This window comes from Balaenoptera physalus (assembly GCF_965194825.1).
Source record: "Balaenoptera physalus genome assembly, chromosome: 11".
Taxonomy (NCBI): Eukaryota; Metazoa; Chordata; class Mammalia; order Artiodactyla; family Balaenopteridae; genus Balaenoptera; species Balaenoptera physalus.
In genome coordinates, this window is record NC_138896.1 from 66,615,584 (window position 1) to 66,642,234 (window position 26,651).

Consider the following 26,651-nt stretch of genomic DNA (forward strand, 5'->3'; position numbering starts at 1 on the left):
AGGCCTGATCCCAGACCCCTCTCTACCCTTGGGCATGTGCGTGCACATGTGTCTGCCAGTCTCAGCGGCGCCAAAACAGATTCAGTATCTGGCTGTGTGTGATGAACCGGGGCTGTGACAGAGGCCTGGGGTATCTATTTATGTGACTTGATATAAGTCTTGATATGACAGAACCTGATACAATGTGGGATAAAGCTTTGTGGATTAAATGATGTGTACAGGTTTCTGGGGCAGAAGAGGGAATTTCCCAGTTCCACCTCGGGGATTGTTCTGACACCTATAATAAGACCTAAACAGATAGAAGCTGAAGGGACGTTGACATTAGGGTTTTTGTGAGATTTAGAAGCAGGCAGTATGCTTTGAGGTCCATGGGTCAATCTATGAAGCAGGGAGGGCAGTGGTGAGGGGACTGCCACATCAGCAAGGTCTTGCAAAGGGCCTCCTTACCCATCGGGCTCAGCAGGCGTGGAGCCTAGGGCCCACCATTCTTTTAGGGGGTCCATGAAAATGTCTTAATTTCTTTTAAAATCATAAGGAAAAATGAACTATTAGGTCCAGGCACATGTTTTAATACATAATATTAATCTTTATACCAACACAATTGTAAAATATGATTTTAAATGTTTTTTTGTGGAGGAAAGGGTCCACAAAGGCAAAAGTGCTTGGGCCCACAAAAGTCATAAATTGGCCCTGGTCTTGCTGATCTGGAGCCTCTATGGAGAAGGCACCTGGGCAGGGCTGGTTCCTAGGGTGGATCTGGGCAGCAGCCGCCTGGTGAAGGCCCTGAGCAGGCCCCTATAAGAGGGCTGGTTGTGAACATGTGGGAGATCTTTCCCCTAGATTCCCCCAGATAATGGAGGGAGACGGTGGGGGTGGGTGGATGCTCTGGTCTTGTGGTTTCCTAGTGGGGACGGATGCTAAGGTGTCCTCCTCATTGTACACACCAGATCATGAGGCTTGAGAAATTCAGGTTACTCTGTGTAGATTTTGGGGAAATAACTTAATCTCTCTGAGCCTCAGCTATGAAATGGAGGTAACACCATCTAGCTCAAGGGGTTGTTGAGAGGATGAAATTAGTCAGCATATGCCAAGTGTCCACAGTGTTTGGGTCCAGAGCTGTCCACCTGTCCTCAAAACTCTCCCACCTGCCCTACTGGCTCAAGATGGGCACATTACTGGTGATGGCCAGTAGCTTAGACACCTTTTATTATGTACTGTGTTCTATTTTTTTTTTTTTTCTTTTTGGCCGTGTTGGGTCTTCGTTGCTGCATGCGCGCTTTCTCTAGTTGCGGCGAGCGGGGGCTACTCTTCGTTGTGGTGCGCAGGCTTCTTATTGCGGTGGCTTCTCTTGTTGCGGAGCACGGGCTCTAGGGGGCACGGGCTTCAGTAGTTGCAGCGTGTGGGCTCAGTAGCTATGGCTAGCATGAGCTCAGTTGCTCCGCAGCATGTGGGATCTTTCTGGACCAGGGATCGAACCCGTGTCCCCTGAATTGGCAGGCGGATTCTTAACCACTGCACCACCAGGGAAGTCCTGTACTGTGTTCTTGAAACAACTTTCCTTGACTACTTGGTGTTTTGAAGGATGCTTTTTACTATTTTTTAACCAAAAAAAAAAAAAGTTAAACTTTGCTGCTGTTTCCCAGTTTTTTTCTCTTGCTAAGTAAGAATATTAAAAAAAAAAAGCCACCATGGTCTACTACTGTCCGGCTTCACCATAATGTCATAAAGAAGGGATACCTTAACACCAAAAATGGAAGACACAATATCAGAATACAGAATGGTTTGTCCTGAGAAATGACAGTAAACAACCTGACACTTGACACTCAGACAGGCATGCACGCACGCACGCACGCAGGACCCTCCGTTTCCCAGTAGGGAGCATACTGAACTATACATACTGATGGGCAATAAAAATAAGGTATGCCATTGCCTAGCTGGGCAACCGAACAAGCCAGGCCCTCAAACATCATCTACTATTTCCCATCATCACTAATTTAATTCAAGCCTTCAGGAAGCATCTGCTCTATGTCCGGCACTGCACTGGGCCCTGCAGGGGATGCAAAGTGAGTAAGCCTGGGTCTCTGTCCTCAGAGAGCAGAGACAGGAGAAGGGCAGGAAGACCCAGGTAGCAGAAAACAGGTCCTGCCCTGCACTGGGAGCCACAGGCTGTGGACCTGCAGAGGGGCAAGCAGGTTCCGTTAATGTGTGACTTTGGGGTCAGTCTGGAAGCACAGGAAACAGAAAGAACTTTAACAGAGTCTTCTAAAGACATGTTGGCTCCCATGCAGAAATTACAGGCAGAGGAGAAAAGTCTTTCAATGTTCAAGTTGCGTAAAATGTGTACGGGACCTCACCTTCTCTCCTGGGACACCTTGCTCCTGAGAGAGCCCTTTAGGGAGGAAGAGAGGAAGGAAGGAAGCCAGCTCAGTGTTAATGTGCGTCCTTCCTATGCCGGGTCTGACCCCAGGCTTCTCGTGATTTTGTGTAACCCTCATCACAACCTGACGTGGTGGCTGTTTTCATCCCATCTTGAGAGATGAAGAAACTGCGGCTCAAGGAAGAAGATGCACAGCTGAGATTTGAACCCAGAGACTTTGGTCTTCAAGGTCCACACTCCTTCCCACCTGCCACATCACCTCCTCCACCTGCATAATTCCTGGGACCCAATGGACTGCAGAAAGTGATGGAAGAACAGAATCTAACTGAATAATCAGATCCATGAACAACAGATCAGTGAGAGAAGGGCCTGTAGCCTCCACCAAATGACATCAATCAGAACAAGCTCGTTGATTTGTACACCAATGACCAAGCCACACAACAGAGCTTGAGATCTCCCAAGCGACCAGCTCCTGTTCTGAGCCTTACTGAGCCTACCTGAGATGGAGCCGCCAAAAACAATCAGAGTGAACAAGAATGTGGTCTCTGAGGAAATCTGCTCTAAGTGTGATCCAGACTTCACAGCCCGCTCATTACTTTTCTGTCCCACATTACAGATGCTACCTTGGCTTTGTGAAATGCTTCTATCAAACCGCCAGAGCAAGCAAGGAAATTTGTCCAAATGCCCTGATTTCATGTATTTTTTTCCTTCTCAAAGGTAAGAAAAGAAACTCCATATGTCCTCCTAAATAGTTGACAGAAATCTGCTAGAAAAATTCAATGCAAATATGTTTCAGTTCTCATGAAACATAAGGCGCTCCGGCGAAGCCTCTACAACCCGTCAAAATACATTCTCCACGAACAGACTCACGTCCCCAACGACTGACTTGAAAGAAGGTGGCACAGAATTGTGGAAAGAAATTGGAGCATGAACCTAATAAATTAGCATATGTAATAAATTGAAACATGAAATGTAATGGAGATCAGAGAATGGACCTCTAGGAATGTTTGGGTTCTTAAATCATTTAGATTTTGATGGTCAAAGCCACCTATGAAAGAAATAAGATTTTTAAAAATTGTGATAATTGAAATGAATTTTTTTTTAAATTTATTTATTTCATTTATTTTATTTTTGGCTGAGTTGGGTCTTCGTTGCTGCATGCGCGCTTTCTCTAGTTGCGGCAAGCGGGGGCTACTCTTTGTTGAGGTGCGCAGGCTTCTCACTGCGGTGGCTTCTCTTGTTGCGGAGCATGGGCTCTAGGGGGCACGGGCTTCAGTAGTTGCAGCGTGTGGGCTCAGTAGCTGTGGTGCATGGGCTCAGTTGCTCCGCAGCATGTGGGATCTTCCCGGACCAGGGAATGAACCCGTGTCCCCTGCATTGGCAGGCGGATTCTTAACCACTGCACCACCAGGGAAGCCCGAAATGAATTTTTAAAAATGTGCTATTTGCACATTTAGTTTAGTTCCAGAATTAAACCCACTGGTCTGTATGTTTCCCCATGGTCATTTTCTTTCCTTTCCTTGGTGGAGTCCCTGTTGTTTGATGTAGGCACCTGAGCAAGGCCACTCCAGGACCTGGTGACGGTGAGAGAGGAGGGGAATGCTGGGGCCACTGCCTTTGACCATACCTGCCCGGGCAGGTGTAGGGCAGGCAGGACTTCCTGTCCTGGCAGAGGAGGTGATCATGGTTGTCAATCTCTTTTGCTTTCGCATACTGGCTGTTCCTCAGAAAATTATTTCCTGATACTCACTGGACACACTTCCCCACTGTTGGCGGTAACCAGGGCTCTGCCAGGGTACGTGCTCAACTCTGTAGTAGCCCAATGACATAGGAAACCACCTTCCACGTTCACTTGGAAAGGAGGTAGCACATGGCAACCAGGGTGATCTTGATAAATGTAAGGCCCTCCTTGTTATGTCTCTGCTGAAACCTTTCCAGGTTCTTCCTATCTCACACAGAATAGAAGCCAAAGTTCTCTGCATGGCCCACACCGCTGGCTTGCTCTGGCCCCTCCCTCTCTCACTTCTCCAAGCCCTCTCCCCTTGGCCACATTGCCCCAGCTACCCTAGCTCTTTAAGCCGTTCCTTGAACTTGTCAAGGTCATTTCCATCTTAAGGCCTTGCATGTTTTTCTCTGCCTGGAAAGCCCTTCCTTTAGATCTTTGCCTGACTTTTCCCTTTGTGTCTTTCGGGTTTCAGTGGAAAACAGAGTTGGTCAGAAAAGTCTGGACCATCCATGACTCATACTCCTTCCAACTCCATCCATGAGTATCCTGCTGAATCTCCTTAGCACTGATCACTAAGAACCTCTTCCCCTGTATGTGTTTACATACTTATCAGCTGTTGCCCCCAACAGTGGGTAAATTCCACAAGAGCAGGGACCTTTTCTCTCAGGTTCCTACTGTATTACAGCTCTTAGAATAGTTCAACAATTATTTGTAACAAGGATTGAACAAGGATTCAAACTCCAGAACTTGTGCCACTACCTCTCATGGGAAGTTGGCATCTTTTCCTTATTGTCTCCTGTACGTATTGCTGGCCCTGCAAACCTTGGGGAGCCATTCATTCCTTTGTTGGAGAGAACATTAAGGACCTTCCTCTCTTGCCACATCCCTTCCCCCAAAAGAACAAGTGCACATACGTCTCAACACATTTATTAAAAAATGATCTCTTCCCAACCAGGGGTGAGAGGTGGGTGGTAATTATGAGATCAATTGTGAGTTAAATTAAGTATATTCTAGGGCATACTTCTGGAATATTTCATTGCATCCTTTATCAATATCTCACAAATTTAATTACTCTGCCTTTAAAACATGATGTACTATCTTAATAGATAGGTCCTCTTCATTTCTTTTATTTTTTCTAAGCATTTCTAAGTTATTCTTGACTTTATCAGGTGATTTTTTGAATCCTTTTGAAAAGTTAAAAAAACTTCTGGTTCAGATTTTGATTTAAATTACAGTAAATGTCTACCCTCATTTTGGAAGAATTCTTTACACTGTTTTTCCTACCAGCAAAACTGGTAGGTTTCTTAGAGATCTGCAGTTTTCTTGTTAAGCTTTAATTTCACATTTTTTTGTTCCTATTATGGCTGGAATTAATTTCCATTTTATCTCCCCACTCCTCCAGTCTGGCTTGAGATTCATCTATATATTTTAGTTATGAAATGGGGAGTTCTAATGTAAATCCCAGAACCTATTGAGCTGTATTGTGTAATTGTGCCAAATGATATGGATTCATGAATAGACCTGCTACTACTAGACCTTTTCTTTGAATAGAATGAATTTTTATTTTGCATTTATTTGCATTCAAAGTTGCTGTATTCTTTTCTTTTTTTTTAAATTGAAGTTGATTTACGATGTTATGCTAGTTTCAGGTGTACAGCAAAGCGATTCAGTTTTATGTATCTATCTATATATTCTTTTCAGATTCTTTTCCCTTATAGGTTATTATAAGATATTGAATATAGTTTCCTGTGCTATACCATAGGTCTTTTATCTATTTTATATATAGTAGTGTGCATAGTTGCTGTATTCTTTTACAGGCTCTTTTTATCTCAGGTAAATGTTTGTGATCTCTGACCTTACCCTGGGGATCCTTTATATTTCTGCACACGTTTTTCTCTCATTCTATGCAATAGCTATTTCAAATCCGCTCCACAATCCTGACACTCAAATTTCACTATCCCCTCACTTTCAGAAGGCAAACTTGCCTTCTAGTTCAGAAAGCTAGAGATGTAACCAAGCAGGACCTTATGGGGCCTTTCCAGGACAGACCACCCCCTGCCCCCATGTCCTCTGCCTGCCTCTTGTTTGTAGAAAGACTTTAGCCTCCTAGGCCATCCCCGAGTTCCAAAGAATAAATTTAATAAATTTAGAAGTGAGAAAATGCAGAAACAAAGGAAAACAGTCAAGCAAGACAAAATAATAATAGTTTAGCCATTAAACAAAGTCAAATACCTTTAGTTCCTCGCAAGGGCTATAAGATAACATTCTGAGCCATATCCTTTGAGCTGTTTTGCAAATACTGAAACCCCCGCAGGTGGAAAACATTAACTGCATGCTGACCACCAGCATGTAGGCAGGCCCCAGACAGGTTGGAACCAGAAGGTTGATGATGTTGACTCCCTATTACCTCACTACCAACCAATCAGAATAATGTACACAAGCTGATCATGTGCCCTGCAACCCTCTCACTCACCCTATCTCTAAAAACCTTTCCATGAAAGCCATCAGGGGTTCCGGCCTCTTGAGCATTAGCCATCCCCAATCTTGCTTGGTGCCCTGCAATAAACACTACACTTTCTTTCACCACAACCCAGTGTCAGTAGATTGGCTTTACTGTGCCCAGGTGAGCAGACCCAAGTTTGGTTGGGTAACAGAGGGGCGGAGAGGGGTGAAGCATAGAACATAAAACAAACTCTCTTCATCTTCCTAAACATCAAATTTACCCACTTACTTGTATCTGGACTATTCTGTCTTTGCCATTCCTATGCCAATGCCCCATCTGTTTTCTGGACCTCATCCCCTCCATTTCCCCAAGACTTCCTTATTGTTGGACACTTAGGTTGTTTCAAAGTTTTCCTAGTATAAAAATATAACTAACACTTGATGAACTGCATTGTGATATACCCTTGGTTGCTTGTCCAGTTATTCCTTAGGATAAATGATTGAAAGCTTATTTGCTGGATCAAAGGGTATGCACACTTTGATTGCTTAGAGTTACCAAGTCACCAGTGTGCTAATATGTGCTACTTTGTGGGTATTAGACTGCCTATTTCCCTGAACTGTTACCAACATTGATTATCGTTCTTTTTAACCATCCAATTTGTTAGGCAAAGTGGCATTTCATTATTTCAGTTTGCGTTTTTGTTGCTTGTGTGAACAAATGATAAACTTTGCCCTGTTCATGGCTGTCTTCCCAGTGCCTCAATGTGCTTTTGTTGAATGGAAAAAATGACTGTGCAAACCATATGCCAAGTTCTGGGCTAGGTGTTGTATTGAATACAGCTGAGATACAATTAAAGTTGAATATTTTTTCATATGCTTATTGGTCATTTACATTCTTCTTTTTTTGTTTTTGTTTTTGGTGAATTGTCTGCTTACGTAGACTGCCTTTTTATCTATTAGCATTATGAGTATATTAATTCTCGAGGGCTCAGTTCATCTTTTGCCTAGAGAAGAAGATGTTCTGTTGAAGCCCTCGTGATCCAGGAGAGAACCCAGAACTCTCTTCCCAGCCGTGCAGGCCCCTCCCCCAAACACACAGGACACAAGTGTGGGAATGAGTGATGCCAGTGACAACAGGAGTGAAATGAAACCTCACCTGTTCAAGTGCTGTGGATAAGAGCTGTAGCTCGAAGTGGACAGCTAAAGTTTCTCTTTTTTCCTAGCGCAGCAGTTAAATAGAAAGTTAGAAGAGGCAACAGGCATAAGGCCTACTGAGATCAGTGTAGCTTGTAAGATATAAATGGGGATTGAACCTTTAGCGCCAACTGAAGATGGAGACATGCTGCTCAAATAAGATACTACCCGGGGTGAAAGACACTGAATCCTCATGTGGGTGGTGAGTCATTTTACAAGGGTGAGACACATGTGGACAATACTTGATTTTATGTTAACACTGTGATATCGACAAAAAGTTTTTCACAAGCACATTAAACTGCAGAAACCCACAGCTCTGGGTTTTCTCAGACAATAGTCAATCTGTCTGCTTATCCATTGACCAGTACTGTGTTTCTATATGACTTGATGCTAGTAAATGGGGAGCAGCTGTGTGAAGATGCACAAATCTGTCTCTTATTTGAGGAGAAAGACATTTATTACTTTAGGGAAGTCTCAGTACTTTGAGGAGAATTATTCCATGAAACTATGAATATGGGAGATATCTGCTGGTCTGTGACACCCTTGTGAAACTAAGACACAATGATTCAGCTTTGTGATAATTAATAAACAAAGACACTTTGCTTTCAGGACATTGCGTGTACAAATTTGACTATAATGCAAGAATTCACTAATATGGGCCTTCAACAAACACTCATGTTCCAAAAGCTTGACACATAGGACATCTTTTGTCATATAAATAGTGTCAAAAATGATACTAATATCAGGAAACAAAAACCTATTTAATGCCTTACGTGTCTAGAACCATGGGATTTTGGAGCGAGCAGGGACCTTGGGGATCACTGCTCTAAGCTTGGGGAGATAGGGTTTTATGGGAGATTCAGCCCCTGCATGTAGTCTCCAAAGTCAGGCCAGGAGTTCTTGACCTTTCTTTGCGTCCTTCTCTCAGGAATGCAGCACCTGCATATCCAGGGGCAGATGGTTCTAGGAACCACTTCAGCCAGGTCTTTCTTCCATAACCATTGGCACAGCCACCGGCCCAGTGGCAGAGGGGAAGCAAGTGCTTATTCCCGGGCTTGAAGGATCCGAAGGTTTGGAAGGTTGACCATGAGGTTCAATGGAACCAAGGTGACTTCAATTAAAAACATGGCCCTCTAGGAATCCAGGTTTCTGGACTGGCCCCAAGTTTTACAAGCTGGTTCTTCAGGTAGTTAAAATTCAGATGGCAGTGACCATCCTTAAATCATCATTGGGCCCCCAACACCCAGCCAAAGTGAGTCAACTGTAGGGACAAGTCTGCCTACAGCAAAGGGCTGACTCCCATCAAGAAACAGCGTGTTTCTAAAATGGTTCTTCTTCTGCTGGACAAGATTGTGAAGCCCTAATTCCTACATGGGTTGTCATACCAAGGACACGGAACTGCCACTGATGTCCCTGTGTCTATGGGAATATGCACATTCCTCTGCTTTGGCTCCCAGAGAGAAGAACCTGCGATAGAGGCAGGAGGGATGGTGAAGTCTGGATAAAACTCTCTCTGTGTAGGGGATCCTCGTGGTCAGGCAGAGGCCATTAGCAGCCAGTTAGGCATTTGGATTTCTCCACTGCTTAGTCACAAATACTGCAGGGAGTGTTTGTGAACCGGGGACTCTGCGTGTTTTCCTGTTTGGTTACTGTCTTAGTCTGGTTTCCCTAGAAGCAGACCCTGAGACAGGGATTCGAGTGCATGGAGTTTATTTGGGAAGTGATCCCAGGAACCAGTGGAGGCGGGGGTGGGGCAAGGCAGGGAAGAGAAGGCAGCCTGATCCAGCTGGTCTTTACTGCGGGTGCCCAGAGCCAAATCTGCTGGGGAACTCGGGGCATCAATGGGTAGCACACACGCTGTGGGTCACCACCCCAGTGGAGGCAAAGGAGTGGAGTATTTACACTCTTCACATCAGTCACTGGTTAGGGCTGCTCCTGGGGAGGGGAGTGTTATTCTCTCACTCCCAGCCTGCCTTCTGCACAGGAAGAGGAGCTCCTGCTGTGTCGGGAGCCCCCAGGCAGATGGACCTTGGGCCAGTGTGCAGTAGCACGGTAAAGAGATAAGGCAAGCACGAACAGCTTCTGGAACAGTTTCTTTAGCCCAGATCCGCTCCCCAGCCATGGCGTGTGTGTGTACATGTGTGAGTGCTGGACAAACTAGTTGTGGTCGGATTACAAGGGAAGTCATAGTTACTCTGATCCCGAAGATGGGAACCTGGGAGGTTCTGACGTGGTATTTTCCCCGTTACATTCTTCAGAGCATGGTGAAGCACCGAACGTGGCTACAGACCTCTGGCTTGACACTGCACGTGTGGACGGGACATAGGCACTAAGCTGTTCCCTCAGTGCTAACACAGGGGCATTATTTCACGACAGTGAAGTTTCTTATCCTTGAGGTTGTTAAAGGGGCTGTGAGGTTGTTAATATTTGCTGGGCTCTGGCTGTGTGCTACCTCTATGCTGCATAATTCAGTCCTCCCAACTCTATAAGGGGGTATGATTATCCCCATTTTACAGACAAGGCCAACATGTGTTTGTCCAATCAACAATGAAGACCTAGACTGGTTTTTAGGGATCGATATAAAAACAAGCCAGACTTGGGCTTGTCGACATGCTGGGAGCAAGTTCAAGGGCTGCAGGGCAGCTCCAGCTGCTGAGTAGAGAAAGGATTGGAGGGGCCAAGGAGGGCAGCTAGGGGGCGGGGTGTAGGAAGCAGGCAAGAAATGGCCTTGGCTTAGAACCAAAGTCCAAAGTTTGCAAACTGCATGGATGTGTTTCACAGTCAGTCTAATCCTGAAGCCTATCTCTATACCCTTCTGCTTCTAAATAATCTTCCATAGATGAATGTATATTTCTGTTTTCCTTTAATCAGAGTAGCCTTGCCTGATGGAGAAAGATATATTGATTACCTCTTTTTGTTTGCTATCTGGGTTTTAATCCATTGATTCATGGTCGGCGGTGGGAAGGACTTAAACTTGGAGAAACTGACACATTTGTGAGTTTGAATAAAAGCACCTCCCCTAATTTCATGCTCAGCGAGGGTGCAGGGCAGGATGGGGGCAGGATGGAGGGCTTGGCCAAGCACCCAGGATTTTCCGCCTTTCCCTGTTCACATTCTGCCCAGAAGAGCACAGTACAGACGGATGGCTGTGCCTCCAGAAGGTGAGGCCTGCAGGCTGATGAGGGGCGGGTGCGCGTGGCTCATCCCAGCCTGGCGTGCCGCTGGTACAGCATGAGCTTTTGGTGCCTTGGGACCACCAGGCAGCAAAGCCAGTAGGATGTGGAGCCGCTGTAAGAAATAATGTGATATTCTTCAGTTACCGTCTGGCTCTCAGCTCTAGCAGACAAATGTGACTGTAATGGGCCATTGGTTCAAGTAACAGAGAGGATCAGAGCCCATAACCATTGAAGAGGCAATGGGTCGGAGCCTGTATCCCGGAGAAGGGCTGCCTGTGAAGGCCAAGATCTGCTCTCCACCCACAGACATGCTGGGGGAAAGAGATGTGCGCCATCCCCAGGCAAAGGACCCAGCAGGTTTATGAGTGAGGATTCAATGGTTATGGAGGCCGGGATGGGAATGAATGCAAGGCAGAGTCTGAGGTGTTGGAAGGTTCAGGGCCTCAGCCATGGAGGACGGTCCCCACTCCCCTTGGGGCCTGCTCTGGACCACCTGTGGTCATTCCTGGGTTGGCCAGGCTCCTGCACAGTACCCCAGCTTGGCTGTTGAGCAGATGAAGGGGGCTCATTCACCATGCACGTGGGTTACCAGCAGCCTGTTAGCTTAGATAGCCTACTCTCAGAATAGGGAAAAAATTGATCCTAAGTACAAAGTCTAGATGTTACCAGATAAGACCTTATCTGAGTTCCAGAAGAGGCAGCTTGTTGTAAAGGAAGGAGCCTGTGATTTGATGCTAAGCAGGTTTGTGATGCAGCCTCAGCTCTGAAACTTACTAGCTGTGGGCCTTGGGTAAGTACCTTTGTGACTAGCCTCAGTTTCCTCATCTGCAACATGGGTCTGTGTCTGCCTCAAAGGTTTTATATTAAATGAACTAACATGTGCAAAGCACCAGGCATGTAGGAGACACTGAACAAATGCTAGCTTCTTCCCCTTCCACTGGAGGCAGCAGGGATATCCTGACCTGGGGGCCAAGTCTAGTGTGAACGTACTTGGTGGAGCTGTAGTGGGAACCCAGGCACGTGCTGGAGGACAGTGGGCAGAAAGGCTTTCTGCCAGAGGCAGGGTCTATTTTCTGTGCTTTTCACACAATGTCCCTTGGAACTCAGTGGCCAGCTTGGGGGAAGGAAGGGAGGACGGTGGGACTGAAGATCAGGGGGTTGGAGCTTTGGGGACCCTCAGAGCAGCAGTGCTTTTATCTGTTTAAAGCACTGGAATTCCATATAAGGTTTGTTTGAGAAAGCCTTCTGGCTAAGTCAAACAAGCCAAAATCTGAAAACTGCAGAGATAAATGATCCAGAAGGCCACTTTCAACACAAAGACTTTATACTATGAAATGAAGCGTCATCATTGGCTAAAAGAGGATTGGCTAGATGTTCTCAATCCACAGGAAACATTCCTTTGGGAGGGAGTGGGGCGGGAAATAACACAGTTCTTTACCAATGAGAGAGACCATGGGTACTACATTATAGACTTGAAATGTAAGGGCTGTCTTGATGAAGAATAGGAGATGAGAGGTCTTGGGAGACTTCCAAGGACACGCGGTGCTATTTTCCTGATTGAATAACTCAGCGTCAATCAAGCAGAGTTTTCTTGGGCTCTCCCAAGTGCATAGGGATGGGCATTTTAGAGAGTGCTCTTTGGGGTCCCAGCACATCTCTGCACAAATGCAGAACCTTCCCCCACACCCCAGCTGCAGAAACCAAGCCATCTGCAGGTGGTTTCACAGAGCTTACCTTCTTCAGCTCTTCCTGGACACTCTGGCTGTTGTCTTCAGAGGACAGACTTTCCTTCTGGTTCTCAGACTCTGTCTTGGGCTCGGACTCCTGATCCTCCCCAGAGGAAGTTTCCTTCTCACTCATTTTCATTGCCAACTCGTACAGCCTGTTTGTCCGTTTCTCTTCTGCAGCGTCTGTGCTGGCCTGTGGGTGCCGAGCCTCACTGCAGATGTCAGTCTTTGATAAATCACCCGACACCTAAATGAAAGCCAGAATCATGAGCTGAAGACTCTTCTGCTACAGTCATGTTGCTTGTTGTTCCCAATAATCCCTGAGTAAAGGACAATCCAGGAAAATGAAGCTCTTACCTGATCTGCTTTCCCTATGGATGGACTTATTATTTTTACTTCTTCAAACACATGCATGTTAACACTTTGTTAAAAATTTGGCAGGTGAGCACCTGTACTCAGAAAAGTGACTTCAGTGTTTTTCATTTGCAAAATACTTACCGAGTGCCCACTAGGGTCAGCACTGTGCTGGTGCTGAGGATGCAAAGCTGAGCAAACCCCCGCCCGCCCCCTAGTGGAGGAGACACTAAAACCCTGACAAGTGCACAGAAGCAGTGGGTGGGGAGGGAGGCTCTGACAGCCCTCTAAGGGGCCCGGATGGCAGGGCTGGGGCTCAGGGAAAGCTTGCTTGTGGAGGTGGTGTTTGAGTGGAGATTCAAAGTGTAGCAGTTACCCAGCTAAAAGGGAGAGAGGAAAGAATGGTATTCTAGGCAAATCGCAGATTTTGAGATGGTGCAAGGTCCTTGCGCATACATAAGGAATACTATGTGCCATTCTCTTGATAATTACACAATTACATCTCTGGCTCCTACTATCTCCGAAGCTCCCTCTATGAGTAGAGCCCTGGCCAGGCCTGGGGAAGTCCAGGAAGACATGACATTCTAACTCTCACTCTATTTTTCACCTTATATTAGACAGATATATATGGAATCTTAGCAAGATAACCCTCAAAGTACCATTAGGGTCCACTGGACCTAATTTGTGGTATTTTTTGAATTTTATTTTATTTAATTTTTTATACAGTAGGTTCCTTTTTTTTTTTTACGTCTTTACTGGAGGATAATTGGTTAACAATGGTGTGTTAGTTTCTGCTTTATAACAAAGTGAATCAGTTATACATATACATATACCCCATATCTCCTCCCTCTTGCATCTCCCTCCCACTCTCCCTATCCCACCCCTCTAGGTGGTCACAAAGCACCGAGCTGATCTCCCTGTGCTTAAAGCAGGTTCTTATTAGTTATCTACGTTATACATATTAGTGTATATATGTAAATCCCAATCTCGCAATTCATCCCACCCCCCACCCCCCGCTTTCCCCCCTTGGTGTCCATACATTTTTTCTCTACATCTGTGTCTCTCTTTCTGCCCTGCAAACCGGTTGACCTGTACCATTTTTCTAGATTCCACATATATGCGTTAATATACAATATTTGTTTTTCTCTTTCTGACTTACTTCACTCTGTATGACAGTCTCTCGGTCCATCCACATCTTTACAAATGACCCAATTTCGTTCCTTTTTACTGCTGAGTAATATTCCATTGTATATATGTACCACATTTTCTTTATCCATTCGCCTGTCAGTGGGCATTTAGGTTGCTTCCGTGTCCTGGCTATTGGAAATAGAGCTGCAATGAACATTGGGGTGCATGTGTCCTTTTTTTTTTTTTTTTTTTTTTTTTTTTAATTTTAGCAATTTCATGTATCTTTATTTATTTATTTTGTTTATTTATGGCTGTGTTGGGTCTTCGTTTCTGTGCGAGGGCTTTCTTTAGTTGTGGCGAGTGGGGGCCACTCTTCATCGCGGTGCGCGGGCCTCTCATTATCGCGGCCTCTCTTGTTGCGGAGCACAGGCTCCAGACGCGCAGGCTCAGTAATTGTGGCACACGGGCCCAGTTGCTCCGCGGCATGTGGGATCTTCCCAGACCAGGGCTCGAACCCGTGTTCCCTGCATTGGCAGGCAGATTCTCAACCACTGCGCCACCAGGGAAGCCCCGCATGTGTCCTTTTGAATTATGGTTTTCTCAGGGTATATGCCCAGTAGTGGGATTGCTGGGTCATAAGGTAATTCTAGTTTTAGTTTTTTAAGGATCCTCCATACTGTTCTCCATAGTGGCTGTATCAATTTACATCACCACAAACAGTGCAAGAGGGTTCCCTTTTCTCCACACCCTCTCCAGCATTTTTTGTTTGTAGATTTTCTGATGATGCCCATTCTAACCAGTGTGAGGTGATACCTCATTGTAGTTTTGATTTGCATTTCTCTAATAATTAGTGACGTTGAGCAGCTTTTCATGTGCTTTTTGGCCATCTGTATGTCTTCTTTGGAGAAATGTCTATTTAGGTCTTCTGCCCATTTTTTGATTGGGCTGCTTGTTTTTTTAATATTGAGCTGCATGAGCTGTTTATATATTTTGGAGATTAATCTTTTGTCCGTTGATTCTTTGGCAAATATTTTCTCCCATTCTGAGGGTTGTCTTTTTGTCTTGTTTATAGTTTCCTTTGCTGTGCAAAAGCTTTGAAGTTTCATTAGGTCCCATTTGTTTATTTTTGTTTTTATTTCCATTACTCTAGGAGGTGGGTCAAAAAAGATCTTGCTGTGATTTATGTCAAAGAGTGTTCTTCCTATGTCTTCCTCTAAGAGTTTTATAGTGTCCGGTCTTACATTTAGGTCTTTAATCCATTTTGAGTTTATTTTTGTGTATGGTGTTAGGGAGTGTTCTAATTTCATTCTTTTACGTGTACCTGTCCAGTTTTCTGAGCACCACTTATTGAAGAGACTGTCTTTTCTCCATTGTATATCCTCACCTCCTTTGTCATAGATTAGTTGACCATAGGTGCATGGGTTTATCTCTGGGCTTTCTATCTTGTTCCATTGATCTATATTTCTGTTTTTGTGCCAGTACCATATTGTCTTGATTATTGTAGCTTTGTAGTATAGTCTGAAGTCAGGGAGTCTGATTCCTCCAGCTCTGTTTTTTTCCCTCAAGATTGTTTTGGCTATTCGGGGTCTTTCGTGTCTCCATACAAATTAAAAATATTTTTGTTCTCTTCTGTAAAAAATGCCATTGGTAATTTGATAGGGATTGCATTGAATCTGTAGATTGCTTTGGGTAATATAGTCATTTTCACAATACTGATTCTTCCAACCCAAGAACATGGTATATCTCTCCATCTGTTTGTTTCATCTTTGATTTCTTTCATCAGTGTCTTATAGTTTTCTGAGGACAGGTCTTTTGCCTCCTTAGGTAGGTTTATTCCTAGGTATTTTATTCTTTTTGATGTGATGGTAAATGGAATTGTTTCCTTAATTTCTCTTTCTGATCTTTCGTTGTTAGTGTATAGGGATGCAAGAGATTTCTGTGCATTAATTTTGTATCCTGCAACCTTACCAAATGCATTGATTAGTTCTACTAGTTTTCTGGTGGCATCTTTAGGATTTTCTATGTATAGTATCATGTCATCTGCAAACAGTGACACTTTTACTTCCTCTTTTCCAATTTGTATTCCTTTTATTTCTTTTCCTTTTTTGATTGCCATGGCTGGGACGTCCAAAACTATGTTGAATAATAGTGGAGAGAATGGACATCCTTGTCTTGTTCCTGAAATGCTTTCAGTTTTTCACCATTGAGAATGATGTTTGCTGTGGGTTTGTCATATATGGCCTTTATTATGTTGAGGTAGGTTCCCTCTGTGCCTACTTTCTGGAGAGTTTTTCTCATAAATGGGTGTTGAATTTTGTCAAAAGCTTTTTCTGCATCTATTGAGATGATCATATGGTTTTTATTCTTTACTTTGTTAATTGATTTGCATATATTGAAGAATCCTTGCATCCCTGGGATAAATCCCGCTTGATCATGGTGTATGATTCTTTTAATGTGTGGATTCTTTTTCCTAGTATTTTGTTGAGGAGTTTTGCATCTATATTCATCAGTGATATTAGTCTGTAATTTTCTTTTTTTTGTAGTATCTTTGTCCGGTTTTGGTATCAGGGTGATGGTGGCCTCGTAGAATGAGTTTGGGAGTGTTCCTTCCTCTGCAATTTTATGGGAGAGTTTGAGAAGGATGGGTGTTAGCTCTTCTCTAAATGTTTGATAGAATTCACCTGTGAAGCCATCTGGTCCTGGACTTTTGTTTGTTGGAAGGTTTTTAATCAGTTTCAATTTCATTTCTTGTGATTGGTCTGTTCATATTTTCTATTTCTTGCTGGTTCAGTCTTGGAAGGTTATACCTTTGTAAGAATTTGTCCATTTCTTCCAGGTTGTCCATTTTATTGGCATAGAGTTGCTTGTAGTAGTCTCTTAGGATGCTTTGTATTTCTGAGGTGTCCTTTGTAACTTCTCATTTTTCATTTCTAATTTTATTGATTTGAGTCCTCTCCCTCTTTTACATGATGAGTCTGGCTAAAGGTTTATCAATTTTGTTTATCTTCTCAAAGAACCAGCTTTTAGTTTTATTGATCTTTGCTATTGTTTTCTTTGTTTCTATTTCATTTATTTCTGCTCTGATCTTTATGATTTCTTTCCTTCTGCTAACTTTGGGTTTTGTTTGTTCTTCTTTCTCTAGTTCCTTTAGGTGTAAGGTTAGATTGTTTATTTGAGACTTTACTTGTTTCTTGAGGTAGGATTGTATTGCTATAAACTTCCCTCTTAGAACTGCTTTTGCTGCATCCCATAGGTTTTGGATCGTCATGTTTTGTTGTCATTTCTCTCTAGGTATTTTTTGATTTCCTCTCTGATTTCTTCAGTGATCTCTTGGTTATTTAGTAATGTATTGTTTAGCCTCCATGTGTTTGTGTTTTTTACATTTTTTTCCCCTGTAATTGATTTCTAATCTCATAGCGTTGTGGTCGGAAAAGATGCTTTATATGATTTCAATTTTCTTAACTTTACTGAGGCTTGATTTGTGACCCAAGATGTGGTCTATCCTGGAGAATGTTCCATGCCCACTTGAGAAGAAAGTGTAGCCTGCTGTTTTTGGATGGAATGTCCTATGAATATCATTTAAATCTATCTGGTCTATTGTGTCATTTAAAGCTTGTGTTTCCTTATTAATTTTCTGTCTGATGATCTGTCCATTGGTGTAAGTGAGGTGTTAAAGTCCCCCACTATTATTGTGTTACTGTCAATTTCTTCTTTTATAGCTGTTAGCATTTGCCTTATGTATTGAGGTGCTCCTATGTTGGGTGCATATATATTTATAATTGTTATATCTTCTTCTTGGATTGATCCCTTGATCATCATGTAGTGTCCTTCCTTGTCTCGTGTAACATTCTTTATTTTAAAGTCTACTTTATCTGATATGAGTATTGCTACTCCAGCTTTCTTTTGATTTCCATTTGCATGGAATATCTTTTTCCATCCCCTCACTTTCAGTCTGTATGTGTCCCTAGGTCTGAAGTGAGTCTCTTGTAGACAGCGTATATATGGGTCTTGTTTTCATATCCATTCAGTGAGCCTGTGTCTTTTGGTTGGAGCATTTAATCCATTCACATTTAAGGTAATTATCGATATGTATGTTCCTATGACCATTTTCTTAATTGTTTTGGGTTTGTTTTTGTAGGTCCTTTTCTTCTCTTGTGTTTCTCACTTAGAGAAGTTCCTTTAGCATTTGTTGTAGAGCTGTTTTGGTGGTGCTGAATTCTCTTAGCTTTTGCTTGTCTGTAAAGGTTTTGATTTCTCCATCAAATCTGAATGAGATTCTTGCCGGGTAGAGTAATCTTGGTTGTAGGTTCTTCCCTTTCATCACTTTAAATACGTCATGCCGCTCCCTCTGGCTTGTAGAGTGTCTGCTGAGAAATCAGCTGTTAACCTTATGGGAGTTCCCTTGTATGTTATTTTTCGTTTTTCCCTTGTTGCTTTTAATAATTTTTCTTTGTCTTTAAATTTTGTCAATTTCAATTACTGTGTGTCTTGGCGTGTTTCTCTTTGGGTTTATCCTGCTTGGGACTCTCTTCACTTCCTGGACTTGGGTGGCTATTTCCTTTCCCATGTTAGGGAAGTTTTCAACTATAATCTCTTCAAATATTTTCTTGCGTCCATTCTCTCTCTCTTCTCCTTCTGGGACCCCTATAATGCGAATGTTGGTGCATTTAATGTTGTCCCAGAGGTCTCTTAGGCTGACTTCATTTCTTTTCATTCTTTTTTCTTTATTCTGTTCCACGGCAGTGAATTCCCACATTCTGTCTTCCAGGTCACTTATCCGTTCTTCTGCCTCAGTTATTCTGCTATTGATTCCTTCTAGTGTAGTTTTCATTTCAGTTATTGTATTGTTCATCTCTGTTTGTTTGTTCTTTAATTCTTCTAGGTCTTTGTTAAACATTTCTTGCATCTTCTTGATCTTTGCCTCCATTCTTCTTTCGAGGTCCTGGATCATCTTCACTATCATTATTCTGAATTCTTTTTCTGGAAGGTTGCCTATCTCCACTTCATTTAGTTGTTTTTCTGAGGTTTTATCTTGTTCCTTCATCTGGTGCATAGTCCTCTGCCTTTTCATTTTGTCTCTCTTTCTGTGATGTCGTTTTTGTTCCACAGGCTGCAGGATTGTAGTTCTTCTTGCTTCTGTTGTCTGCCCTCTGGTGGATGAGGCTATCTAAGAGGCTAGTGCAAGCTTCCTGATGGGAGGGACTGGTGGTGGGTAGAGCTGGGTGTTGCTCTGGTGGGCAGAGCTCAGTAAAACTTTAATCTGCTTGTCTGCTGATGGGTGCGGCTGACTTCCCTCCCGTTGGTTGTTTGGACTGAGGCGACCCAGTACTGGAGCCTGCAGGCTCTTTGGTGGGGTTAATGGCAGACTCCAGGAGGGATCATGCCAAGGAGTACTTCCCAGAACTTTCACTGCCAGTGTCCCTGTCCCCGCAGTGAGCCACAGCCTCCCCCCAGCTCTGCAGGAGACCCTCCAACACTAGCAGGTAGGTCTGGTTCATTCTCCTGTGGGGTGACTGCTCCTTCCCCCTGGGTCCTGATGCACACACAACTTTGTGTGTGCCCTTCAAGAGTGGAGTCTCTGTTTCCCCCAGTCCTGTCGAAGTCCTGCAATCAAATCCTGCTAGTGTTCAAAGTGATTCTCTGGGAATTCCTCCTCCTGTTGTCAGACCCCCAGGTTGGGAAGCCTGACGTGGGGCTCAGAACCTTCACTCCAGTGGGAGGACTTCTGTGGTATAATTGTTCTCCAGTTTGTGAGTCACCCACGCAGCAGTTATGGGATTTGATTGTATTGTGATTGTGCCCCTCCTACCATCTCTTTGCATCTTCTCCTTTGTCTTTGGATGTGGGGTATGCTTTTTGGTGAGTTTCAGTGTCTTCCTGTCGATAATTGTTCAGCAGTTAGTTGTGATTCTGGTGCTCTCACAAGAGGGAGTGAGTACACGTCCTTCTACTCCACCATCCTGAAACAATCTTCCCAGTATTAGTTTTTGAGTTTCCTCTTTAAGTTGTTCTATCGATTTATAAGGCTTGGTATTTCATGGCTTTTATTCTTTCTTGAAGGACTCCCAACGAACAAAGAGAAAATGTACTAATTTTGTAAATAAAACTCATTCTATTTTGCAATTACTACCTGGGTTCTTTGGAGCCTTTTATAAATCTAAGACACATGAAGGGATTTCTATGATCTCATTTTCCTTATCTTTTGAAATATTTTGCTGTTTCATCATCCTGGGAATTATCTTTCATCATTACTCACCAAATATTTCCAATTATGCTAAAAAGAGACTAGAATAATGAAACAGAAGAATGGAATTACCTAGAAGGATGATTCAACATCAAAATAAATCATCACCATTTTGAGTCTGCTTTTAGCTCATGGTTGAATTCTCATGGTTGAGAATTCAAAATTTTTCATAATGGCAAAGGAATAAAACAGACAGAGAACATTTCACAATTAGATGACTCAGAAGATGAAGTTAAAGAGAAGAGCAGCTCCCCAGACTCTAACAATGATGATGGAATTGATTGTATAAGTAAACTCTCAGACTAAGAATCTTCAGATGACAGTGTCCTAGGTGAATTTTCTCAACCCAAGAATCGATGAGTAAACAACGTATTTATCAGGATAAGAGAAAAGATGGTATTTTCATTCAGTTAGTCATTCAACAAGAAGGGCTTCATCACATATATTTTGCAACAAGAATCTAGACCATCCTGTTCTGATAAAAAGATGTGTGGCAGATTCTTTATGATGTTTGTGCACCAAATTTGCTTGATACAGTTTGTAATTGGACAAATGCTAAAGGGAGCTGTCTATATAAAAGTGATTAGAAGGAGACAGATGACAGAAATGAAAAAAAAATCACTGGATTGATAAAAGAAAAAGGGTCCCTTGGAAATAATTTTTTTTTTCTGGCCCTGAGTAAGAATCATGATGAGGGCCTTGTGAGAGGTGAGTAATGCCCCCATTATGCCTGAGAAGGAGGAGTCCCTTGGTCTGAGGACTTGGGGCAGCTCCATGGGAAGAATGGTCTCTGAGCAGGTTCTTGAGAGATGAGGAGCGTTTTAATATGTAGACATGGGGACAAGCATTCTTGATGAGGAAGCAGCAGGATCACTAAGACCCAGGGTGTATGAAACTGCTCAGTATAGTTAGAGGAATAAGGCTCAGAAGTAGAGAGAGTGGGGAACTGGGAGATATGGAGAAAACAGGCCTGGGTCAGACTGCAGAGGGTTAAGCATCCACGTAAGGAACTGAGTTTTATCTGTCAAATGTCTCCCAGGCTCCTGGGTGGCCCCAAGGGCATCCAGAAGCTGGCTCATGGAAGATCTTTGGTGTGGCTCGAAGGTGAGCACCCAGGGGCTCCCTACAGTGGAAATGAGGTAGTTGCCCTGGGGCTGGACAGCCGCGTGGGAAGCGGATGAAAGTGAGAGCCGAGCTGGGGCCGGAGGGAAAGATCCTGGGTTCTGACTGAGCACACAGGAGAGGGAGCCTTAGACACTGGTGGGGGATGCTGGGCGGGGAGCAGGAGGGGGATGACTTAATGAACAGGCCCCCATCACTGAGAGACCTGCAGGGACCCAGAGGACACCACTCGGCTCTAAGAGTACACCAGAAGCCCCCCTCCCCACCCCCAAGACAGCGAAGGTAGAGAAAGTGGAGGGGTTGGACGACTGGTTATTTACTTAAAAAAATACAGTTTTAAACAGAAAGTTGATTAAATCGCAAGAGGCTAAGTGTTCCTTGGATTGCCTGGCTTACATTCCCGGCTCTTCAGAATGCGGAGGCTGATGAGGAAATTTAAGGCGGCTATGGGAGATCAAAACGTTGCCTTTCCTTTGCACACTTCCATTTAGTGTGTGGAACATGGAGATTCTGGCTAAATAAAGATGTAAAATTTTAAACACCTGATGATGGAATACTCATTAAGATAAGCTAGTACATTTTCTTAAGCAAGAGACTTCTAATCTATTCTCGGTGGTCTGCAAGCTCTTTATACTAATTTTTAAATTTTGGTTTTCATTTCACTGATAACCTAAAAAAAAAAGGCACATTCTGGATTACCAGGGCAACCACCTTACAGCTGAGTGCTGCCATGGATCGCCATTCCTTTGTTTGCATTTATGCTTCTGGTGGTGCTAAAGATTTCTTACCTTGACAGTATTTAAATTTGAATGCAGCTGTTCTCAAACTAGATATCCTCTGAAAAATTCTTGAGTACTCTGTGAATTCTCAAGATTGAGAAAAATAGAGATGGAAATAAATGGAGGCAATGGGTATGTGAGAACTGGACAGTTCTTGCAGCTGAACACAGCCATGTGGGTGAGCACTGCCCTCGGCGAGGCACGCATGGAATCTCCTTCAAGGGTCTCAGTCGTTCCCTCTGTATCCACAAAGACACTGAGGTTGAGTAGGCTGTCCAAGGTCAGGTGGCTAGTGCATGGCTGAGCTGAAGATGGCCTGACCCTGAAGGCCAAGCTCTTTGCATTATTCTAAGATGAGGCTAGAAGCTCCAAATTAAACCATGCTCCTTGGAAGGAGAACAGTTAGCAGAGCCACAGTCTCAGAGGACTGTCCTTACCTTCAGTCGCCCTAGTGGTCTGTCTTTATAGACCTTGAAATCCTGCCTGCTTTAATTCAAAGCAATTTTTCTCCTACTCAGCCTTATCATCATCCTCATCAAAATTCTCCACACATTTGAAGGGAGCAATGTCAATGTCTTCCAGGCTAAACAACCACAGTCCTAGCAACACTTTTTCCTAGAGCCTGGCTTTCAACAGCCAGGTCATTTGAGGGGGAGGTGGGAGGCTCTGGGTTTTCTCCATCTTTTTAAAAAGAGCCCTGCTAAAGAATTACTCTCAGATGTTACATGTCAGCCTTCATTGAATATATCCTGGTGTCCTGGTGGCTCTCCCCAATCCCTGTGATGACAGATACGGAACCTGACCTAAAAAATCAGAATTTCTGCAGCTTGCTTTTGGATATCATTTTAGTCAACTTCAGAGAAAAGCCCCAACAGGTTAACTAACCCTAGAGGCACTGTACGTGACAAATGTACATAGTTTACTTGCAAATCCCTTGGCATATTTATCCCGAATCCAAGAAGAGCAGAATGAGCCTTGGGGCTGGCTGACTCCACCGTTGACCTGTTTCTTCCGAGGACTCGAAAAAGTTCTGTCTCTGGTGCCTTAAGATAGAGGTTTGTCCTCTCCCAGTGTATTGCTGTTAACCTAAAACTAGATTTATTCACATGCTGTACTCTGGTGAATAAGGCATTTAAAAAAAATAACTGGTGTGATAAGAACAGTCATACGTGGGCTTCCCTGGTGGCGCAGTGGTTGAGAATGTGCCTGCCAATGCAGGGGACACAGGTTCGAGCCCTGGTCTGGGAAGATCCCACATGCCGCGGAGCAACTAGTCCCGTGAGCCACAACTACTGAGCCTGCGCGTCTGGAGCCTGTGCTGCGCAATAAGAGAGGCCGCGATAGTGAGAGGCCCGCGTACCGCGATGAAGAGTGGCCCCCGCTTGCCACAACTAGAGAAAGCCCTCGCACAGAAACGAAGACCCAACACAGCCAAAAATAATAAAATTAATTAATTAATTAATTAAACAAAACAAAACCAGTCATACGTACCAAAATATACATCAAATCCTTGGTCAACTTAACAGGGTGGAAATGGGAAGATGGAACCTGGAATTTTATCAAATTTAATATTATAATATTATAATCTTCCTGCCTCAAGAAGAACTCCCCTACCTGGAAGGGTCTGAGTTGGGTCAGTGGAGCTGCACAGAAGGCAGATATGGAGCCCGGATCTTGGGGATGAATTTGGTGAAAGAGGTTATGGGAACTTAGCACCTGGGTGTCATCTGGAAGCCTTAATTTTAGCTTTTATAATTACAGGTCAGTTGTCCTGGTGTGAATCCCAAGCTGTTCTCTGAGTCCTTCATATTATAAAATTGATTTCAAAATAAACAAAACCTTAATCAAATCTGGGTCACATCTCCCTCTCCCAGAACCCAAATCCCTCTGACGGATGGGCTCTGCCCCTAGTTGGTTTTCCCTTTATAATCTCCTATCTGGCAGAATTAACTATGCCATTTGTTGAAACAGCAGCCATTTATTCCCTAGAATTATGGCAATCCGTATAAAATATCTGGAAAATCATTAGCCTGGACTTCTCAGGTCAATATTTACATGAGGAACAGGCATTTAAGACAGAATTATTTTCATAGTGACCACAGTTGGCCTATTACTTTGTGGAAAAATCCTTTAGGAAGGAAGCAGCATTAACAGTGGATTTCATCTTTGTTTTTTTCTTTGACTCTGGATTGGCATTGGGTGTAGACTAAGTTACATGATCCTTGGATTTTGATGATGATTCAGAACCTGGACCATAATGCAGGCGTGAGAGTCAGAATCTCAGAAGGGGCAGGAAGAGTCTCCTGAACAATCACGTGATGACCTTCAGGGTAGGGCCTGGGGTAGCGGGGCTGAGGGGTGTTCCAGATTCCCTTCTTTTCATTGCAAACGACTTGCTATCTGTTGTGAGTGGGCTGGGTTCGAGTCCCTGCCATATAGAGAGCTCAACATTTGCCTCATGGAATGAACACGGTTTTACTGCCACAAGTAAGTAAAGGCTTTAACTGACAGGTAGCCCCTCTATTTGATATCTGCCCAAAGTAGGGCTATAAGTTAACTATAGCAAAACAAAAGTCAGTATTTTTGGTGGATGACCCTTAATATCCAACAGAGTCCTGTTTAAAAATGTAAAGCTTTGAGCGCTTGTGTTTATGCACATTTCTTCCCCCACTGGGGAGAAGACTTAATAATTCATCAGGTTCTCAAAAGGGCCTATGACACAAGAATGTTTAAGAAACACTGTTATACAGCAAATGTCTCATTGTTTTCTAGACCTGTTCTCTGCAAGCGGCTTGTCTTAGAGGGCGCACCCAGCAATTCTCACCAATAAGGGGAATCACTTGACAGATACTTGACTCAAGATTTTTCTGCTGTCGAGGGGGTATTTGGTCATACTTGCTCTAAACTGTTTGCAGGTTATGATCTGTACTTGCTTAGGCTGCTGTGGAGGTGGGAGTGAGAGGCATGGGGGGACGGCAGCCTTGTCTCAGAGAGGCTCTTTAAGTTTTCATTTAAAGGAAGTTTCCACACCTAAAAAGATATGAAAATCAATGGTGAAGAATTGGGGATGGGGAGGTGGGTACTGTCACCCTTTGGTCTGTGTACTGGAGGAAATTCAAACACAATTTGAGGAGATTTAAAGACTTGCTTGGGAGCGTTCTCTTGACACACCTCTGAGGTGGGTGGACCCGTCAGGTGCCTCAGTGTTCATGGGCGTGGGGGTGTTGCCATACTACGCCCAACATGCATGGTCTTGCAGGCACTTGTCAGGTGCATCCCTTTGAATTCAGAGCTGCACAGCACTCATGAGCCAGGGCCTGGGGAGGCAGCCATCCACTCCTCTACAGATCCTACAACTTAGTCCTGGAGCAACCCGGACCAGCAGAGGTCAGAGTATTTTGGACCCTCGTAGACCTGACCCGACTGAGTTGTCCCCAGAGCGATGCATTGGTCCACACTGAGTGACACTGTGAGAAGCAGCCTCCAAAGTGTGTGTTCGTTTGAAGCAGTTTATTGTGGAGGGTGCCGTATTCTGCATTCTCTCCACAAGGACCCATGAGATAAATTTCTCTTGGATCTCAGGTCAAGGAGCAGCATCTTTTTTATTTTATTTTATTAATTATTATTTTTTTTTAATTTTTAAATTTTATTTTATTTATTTTTTTATACAGCAGGTTCTTATTAGTCATCAGTTTTATACACATCACTGTATACATGTCAATCCCAATCGCCCAATTCAGCACACCACCACCCTCACCTCCGCACGGCTTTCCCCCCTTGGTGTCCATACGTTTGTTCTCTACATCTGTGTCTCAAATTCGGCCCTGCAAACCGGTTCATCTGTACCATTTTTCTAGGTTCCACATATATGCGTTAATATACGATATTTGTTTTTCTCTTTCCAACTTACTTCACTCTGTATGACAGTCTCCAGATCCATCCACGTCTCTACAAATGACCCAATTTTGTTCCTTTTTATGGCTGAGTAATATCCCATTGTATATATGTACCGTATCTTCTTTATCCATTCGTCTGTCGATGGGCATTTAGGTTGCTTCCATGACCTGGCTATAGTAAATAGTGCTGCAATGAACATTGGGGTGCATGTGTCTTTTTGAATTATGGTTTTCTCTGGGTATATGCCCAGTAGTGGGATTGCTGGATCATATGGTAATTCTATTTTTAGTTTTTTAAGGAACCTCCATACTGTTCTCCATAGTGGCTGTATCAATTTACATTCCCACCAACAGTGAAAGAGGGTTCCCTTTTCTCCACACCCTCTCCAGCATTTATTGTTTGTAGATTTTTTGATGATGGCCATTCTGACTGGTGGGAGGTGATACCTCATTGTAGTTTTGATTTGCATTTCTCTAATAATTAGT

At 43.6% G+C, this 26,651-nt stretch overlaps 1 protein-coding gene and 1 long non-coding RNA gene across 11 annotated transcripts in view; one reads left to right on the top strand and one right to left on the bottom strand.

Moving 5' to 3' along the window:
• Nucleotides 1–26,651, top strand: part of LOC309637797 — a 555,044-nt gene that overhangs the window by 143,764 nt on the left and 384,629 nt on the right. The gene's annotated exons all lie outside the window — the stretch shown is intronic.
• MYRIP (myosin VIIA and Rab interacting protein) overlaps nt 1–26,651 on the bottom strand; it is a 221,873-nt gene that overhangs the window by 24,006 nt on the left and 171,216 nt on the right. For 3 of the 4 annotated variants that reach the window (XM_082412795.1, XM_082412793.1, XM_082412794.1), the window contains one exon: nt 12,650–12,889. In XM_082412795.1, the coding sequence (XP_082268921.1) occupies nt 12,650–12,889 (240 nt within the window). Of the gene's footprint in view, nt 1–5,698; nt 11,028–12,649; nt 12,890–26,651 lie in introns of those variants that run through there. The other variant, XM_082412796.1, reaches the window with a different exon arrangement.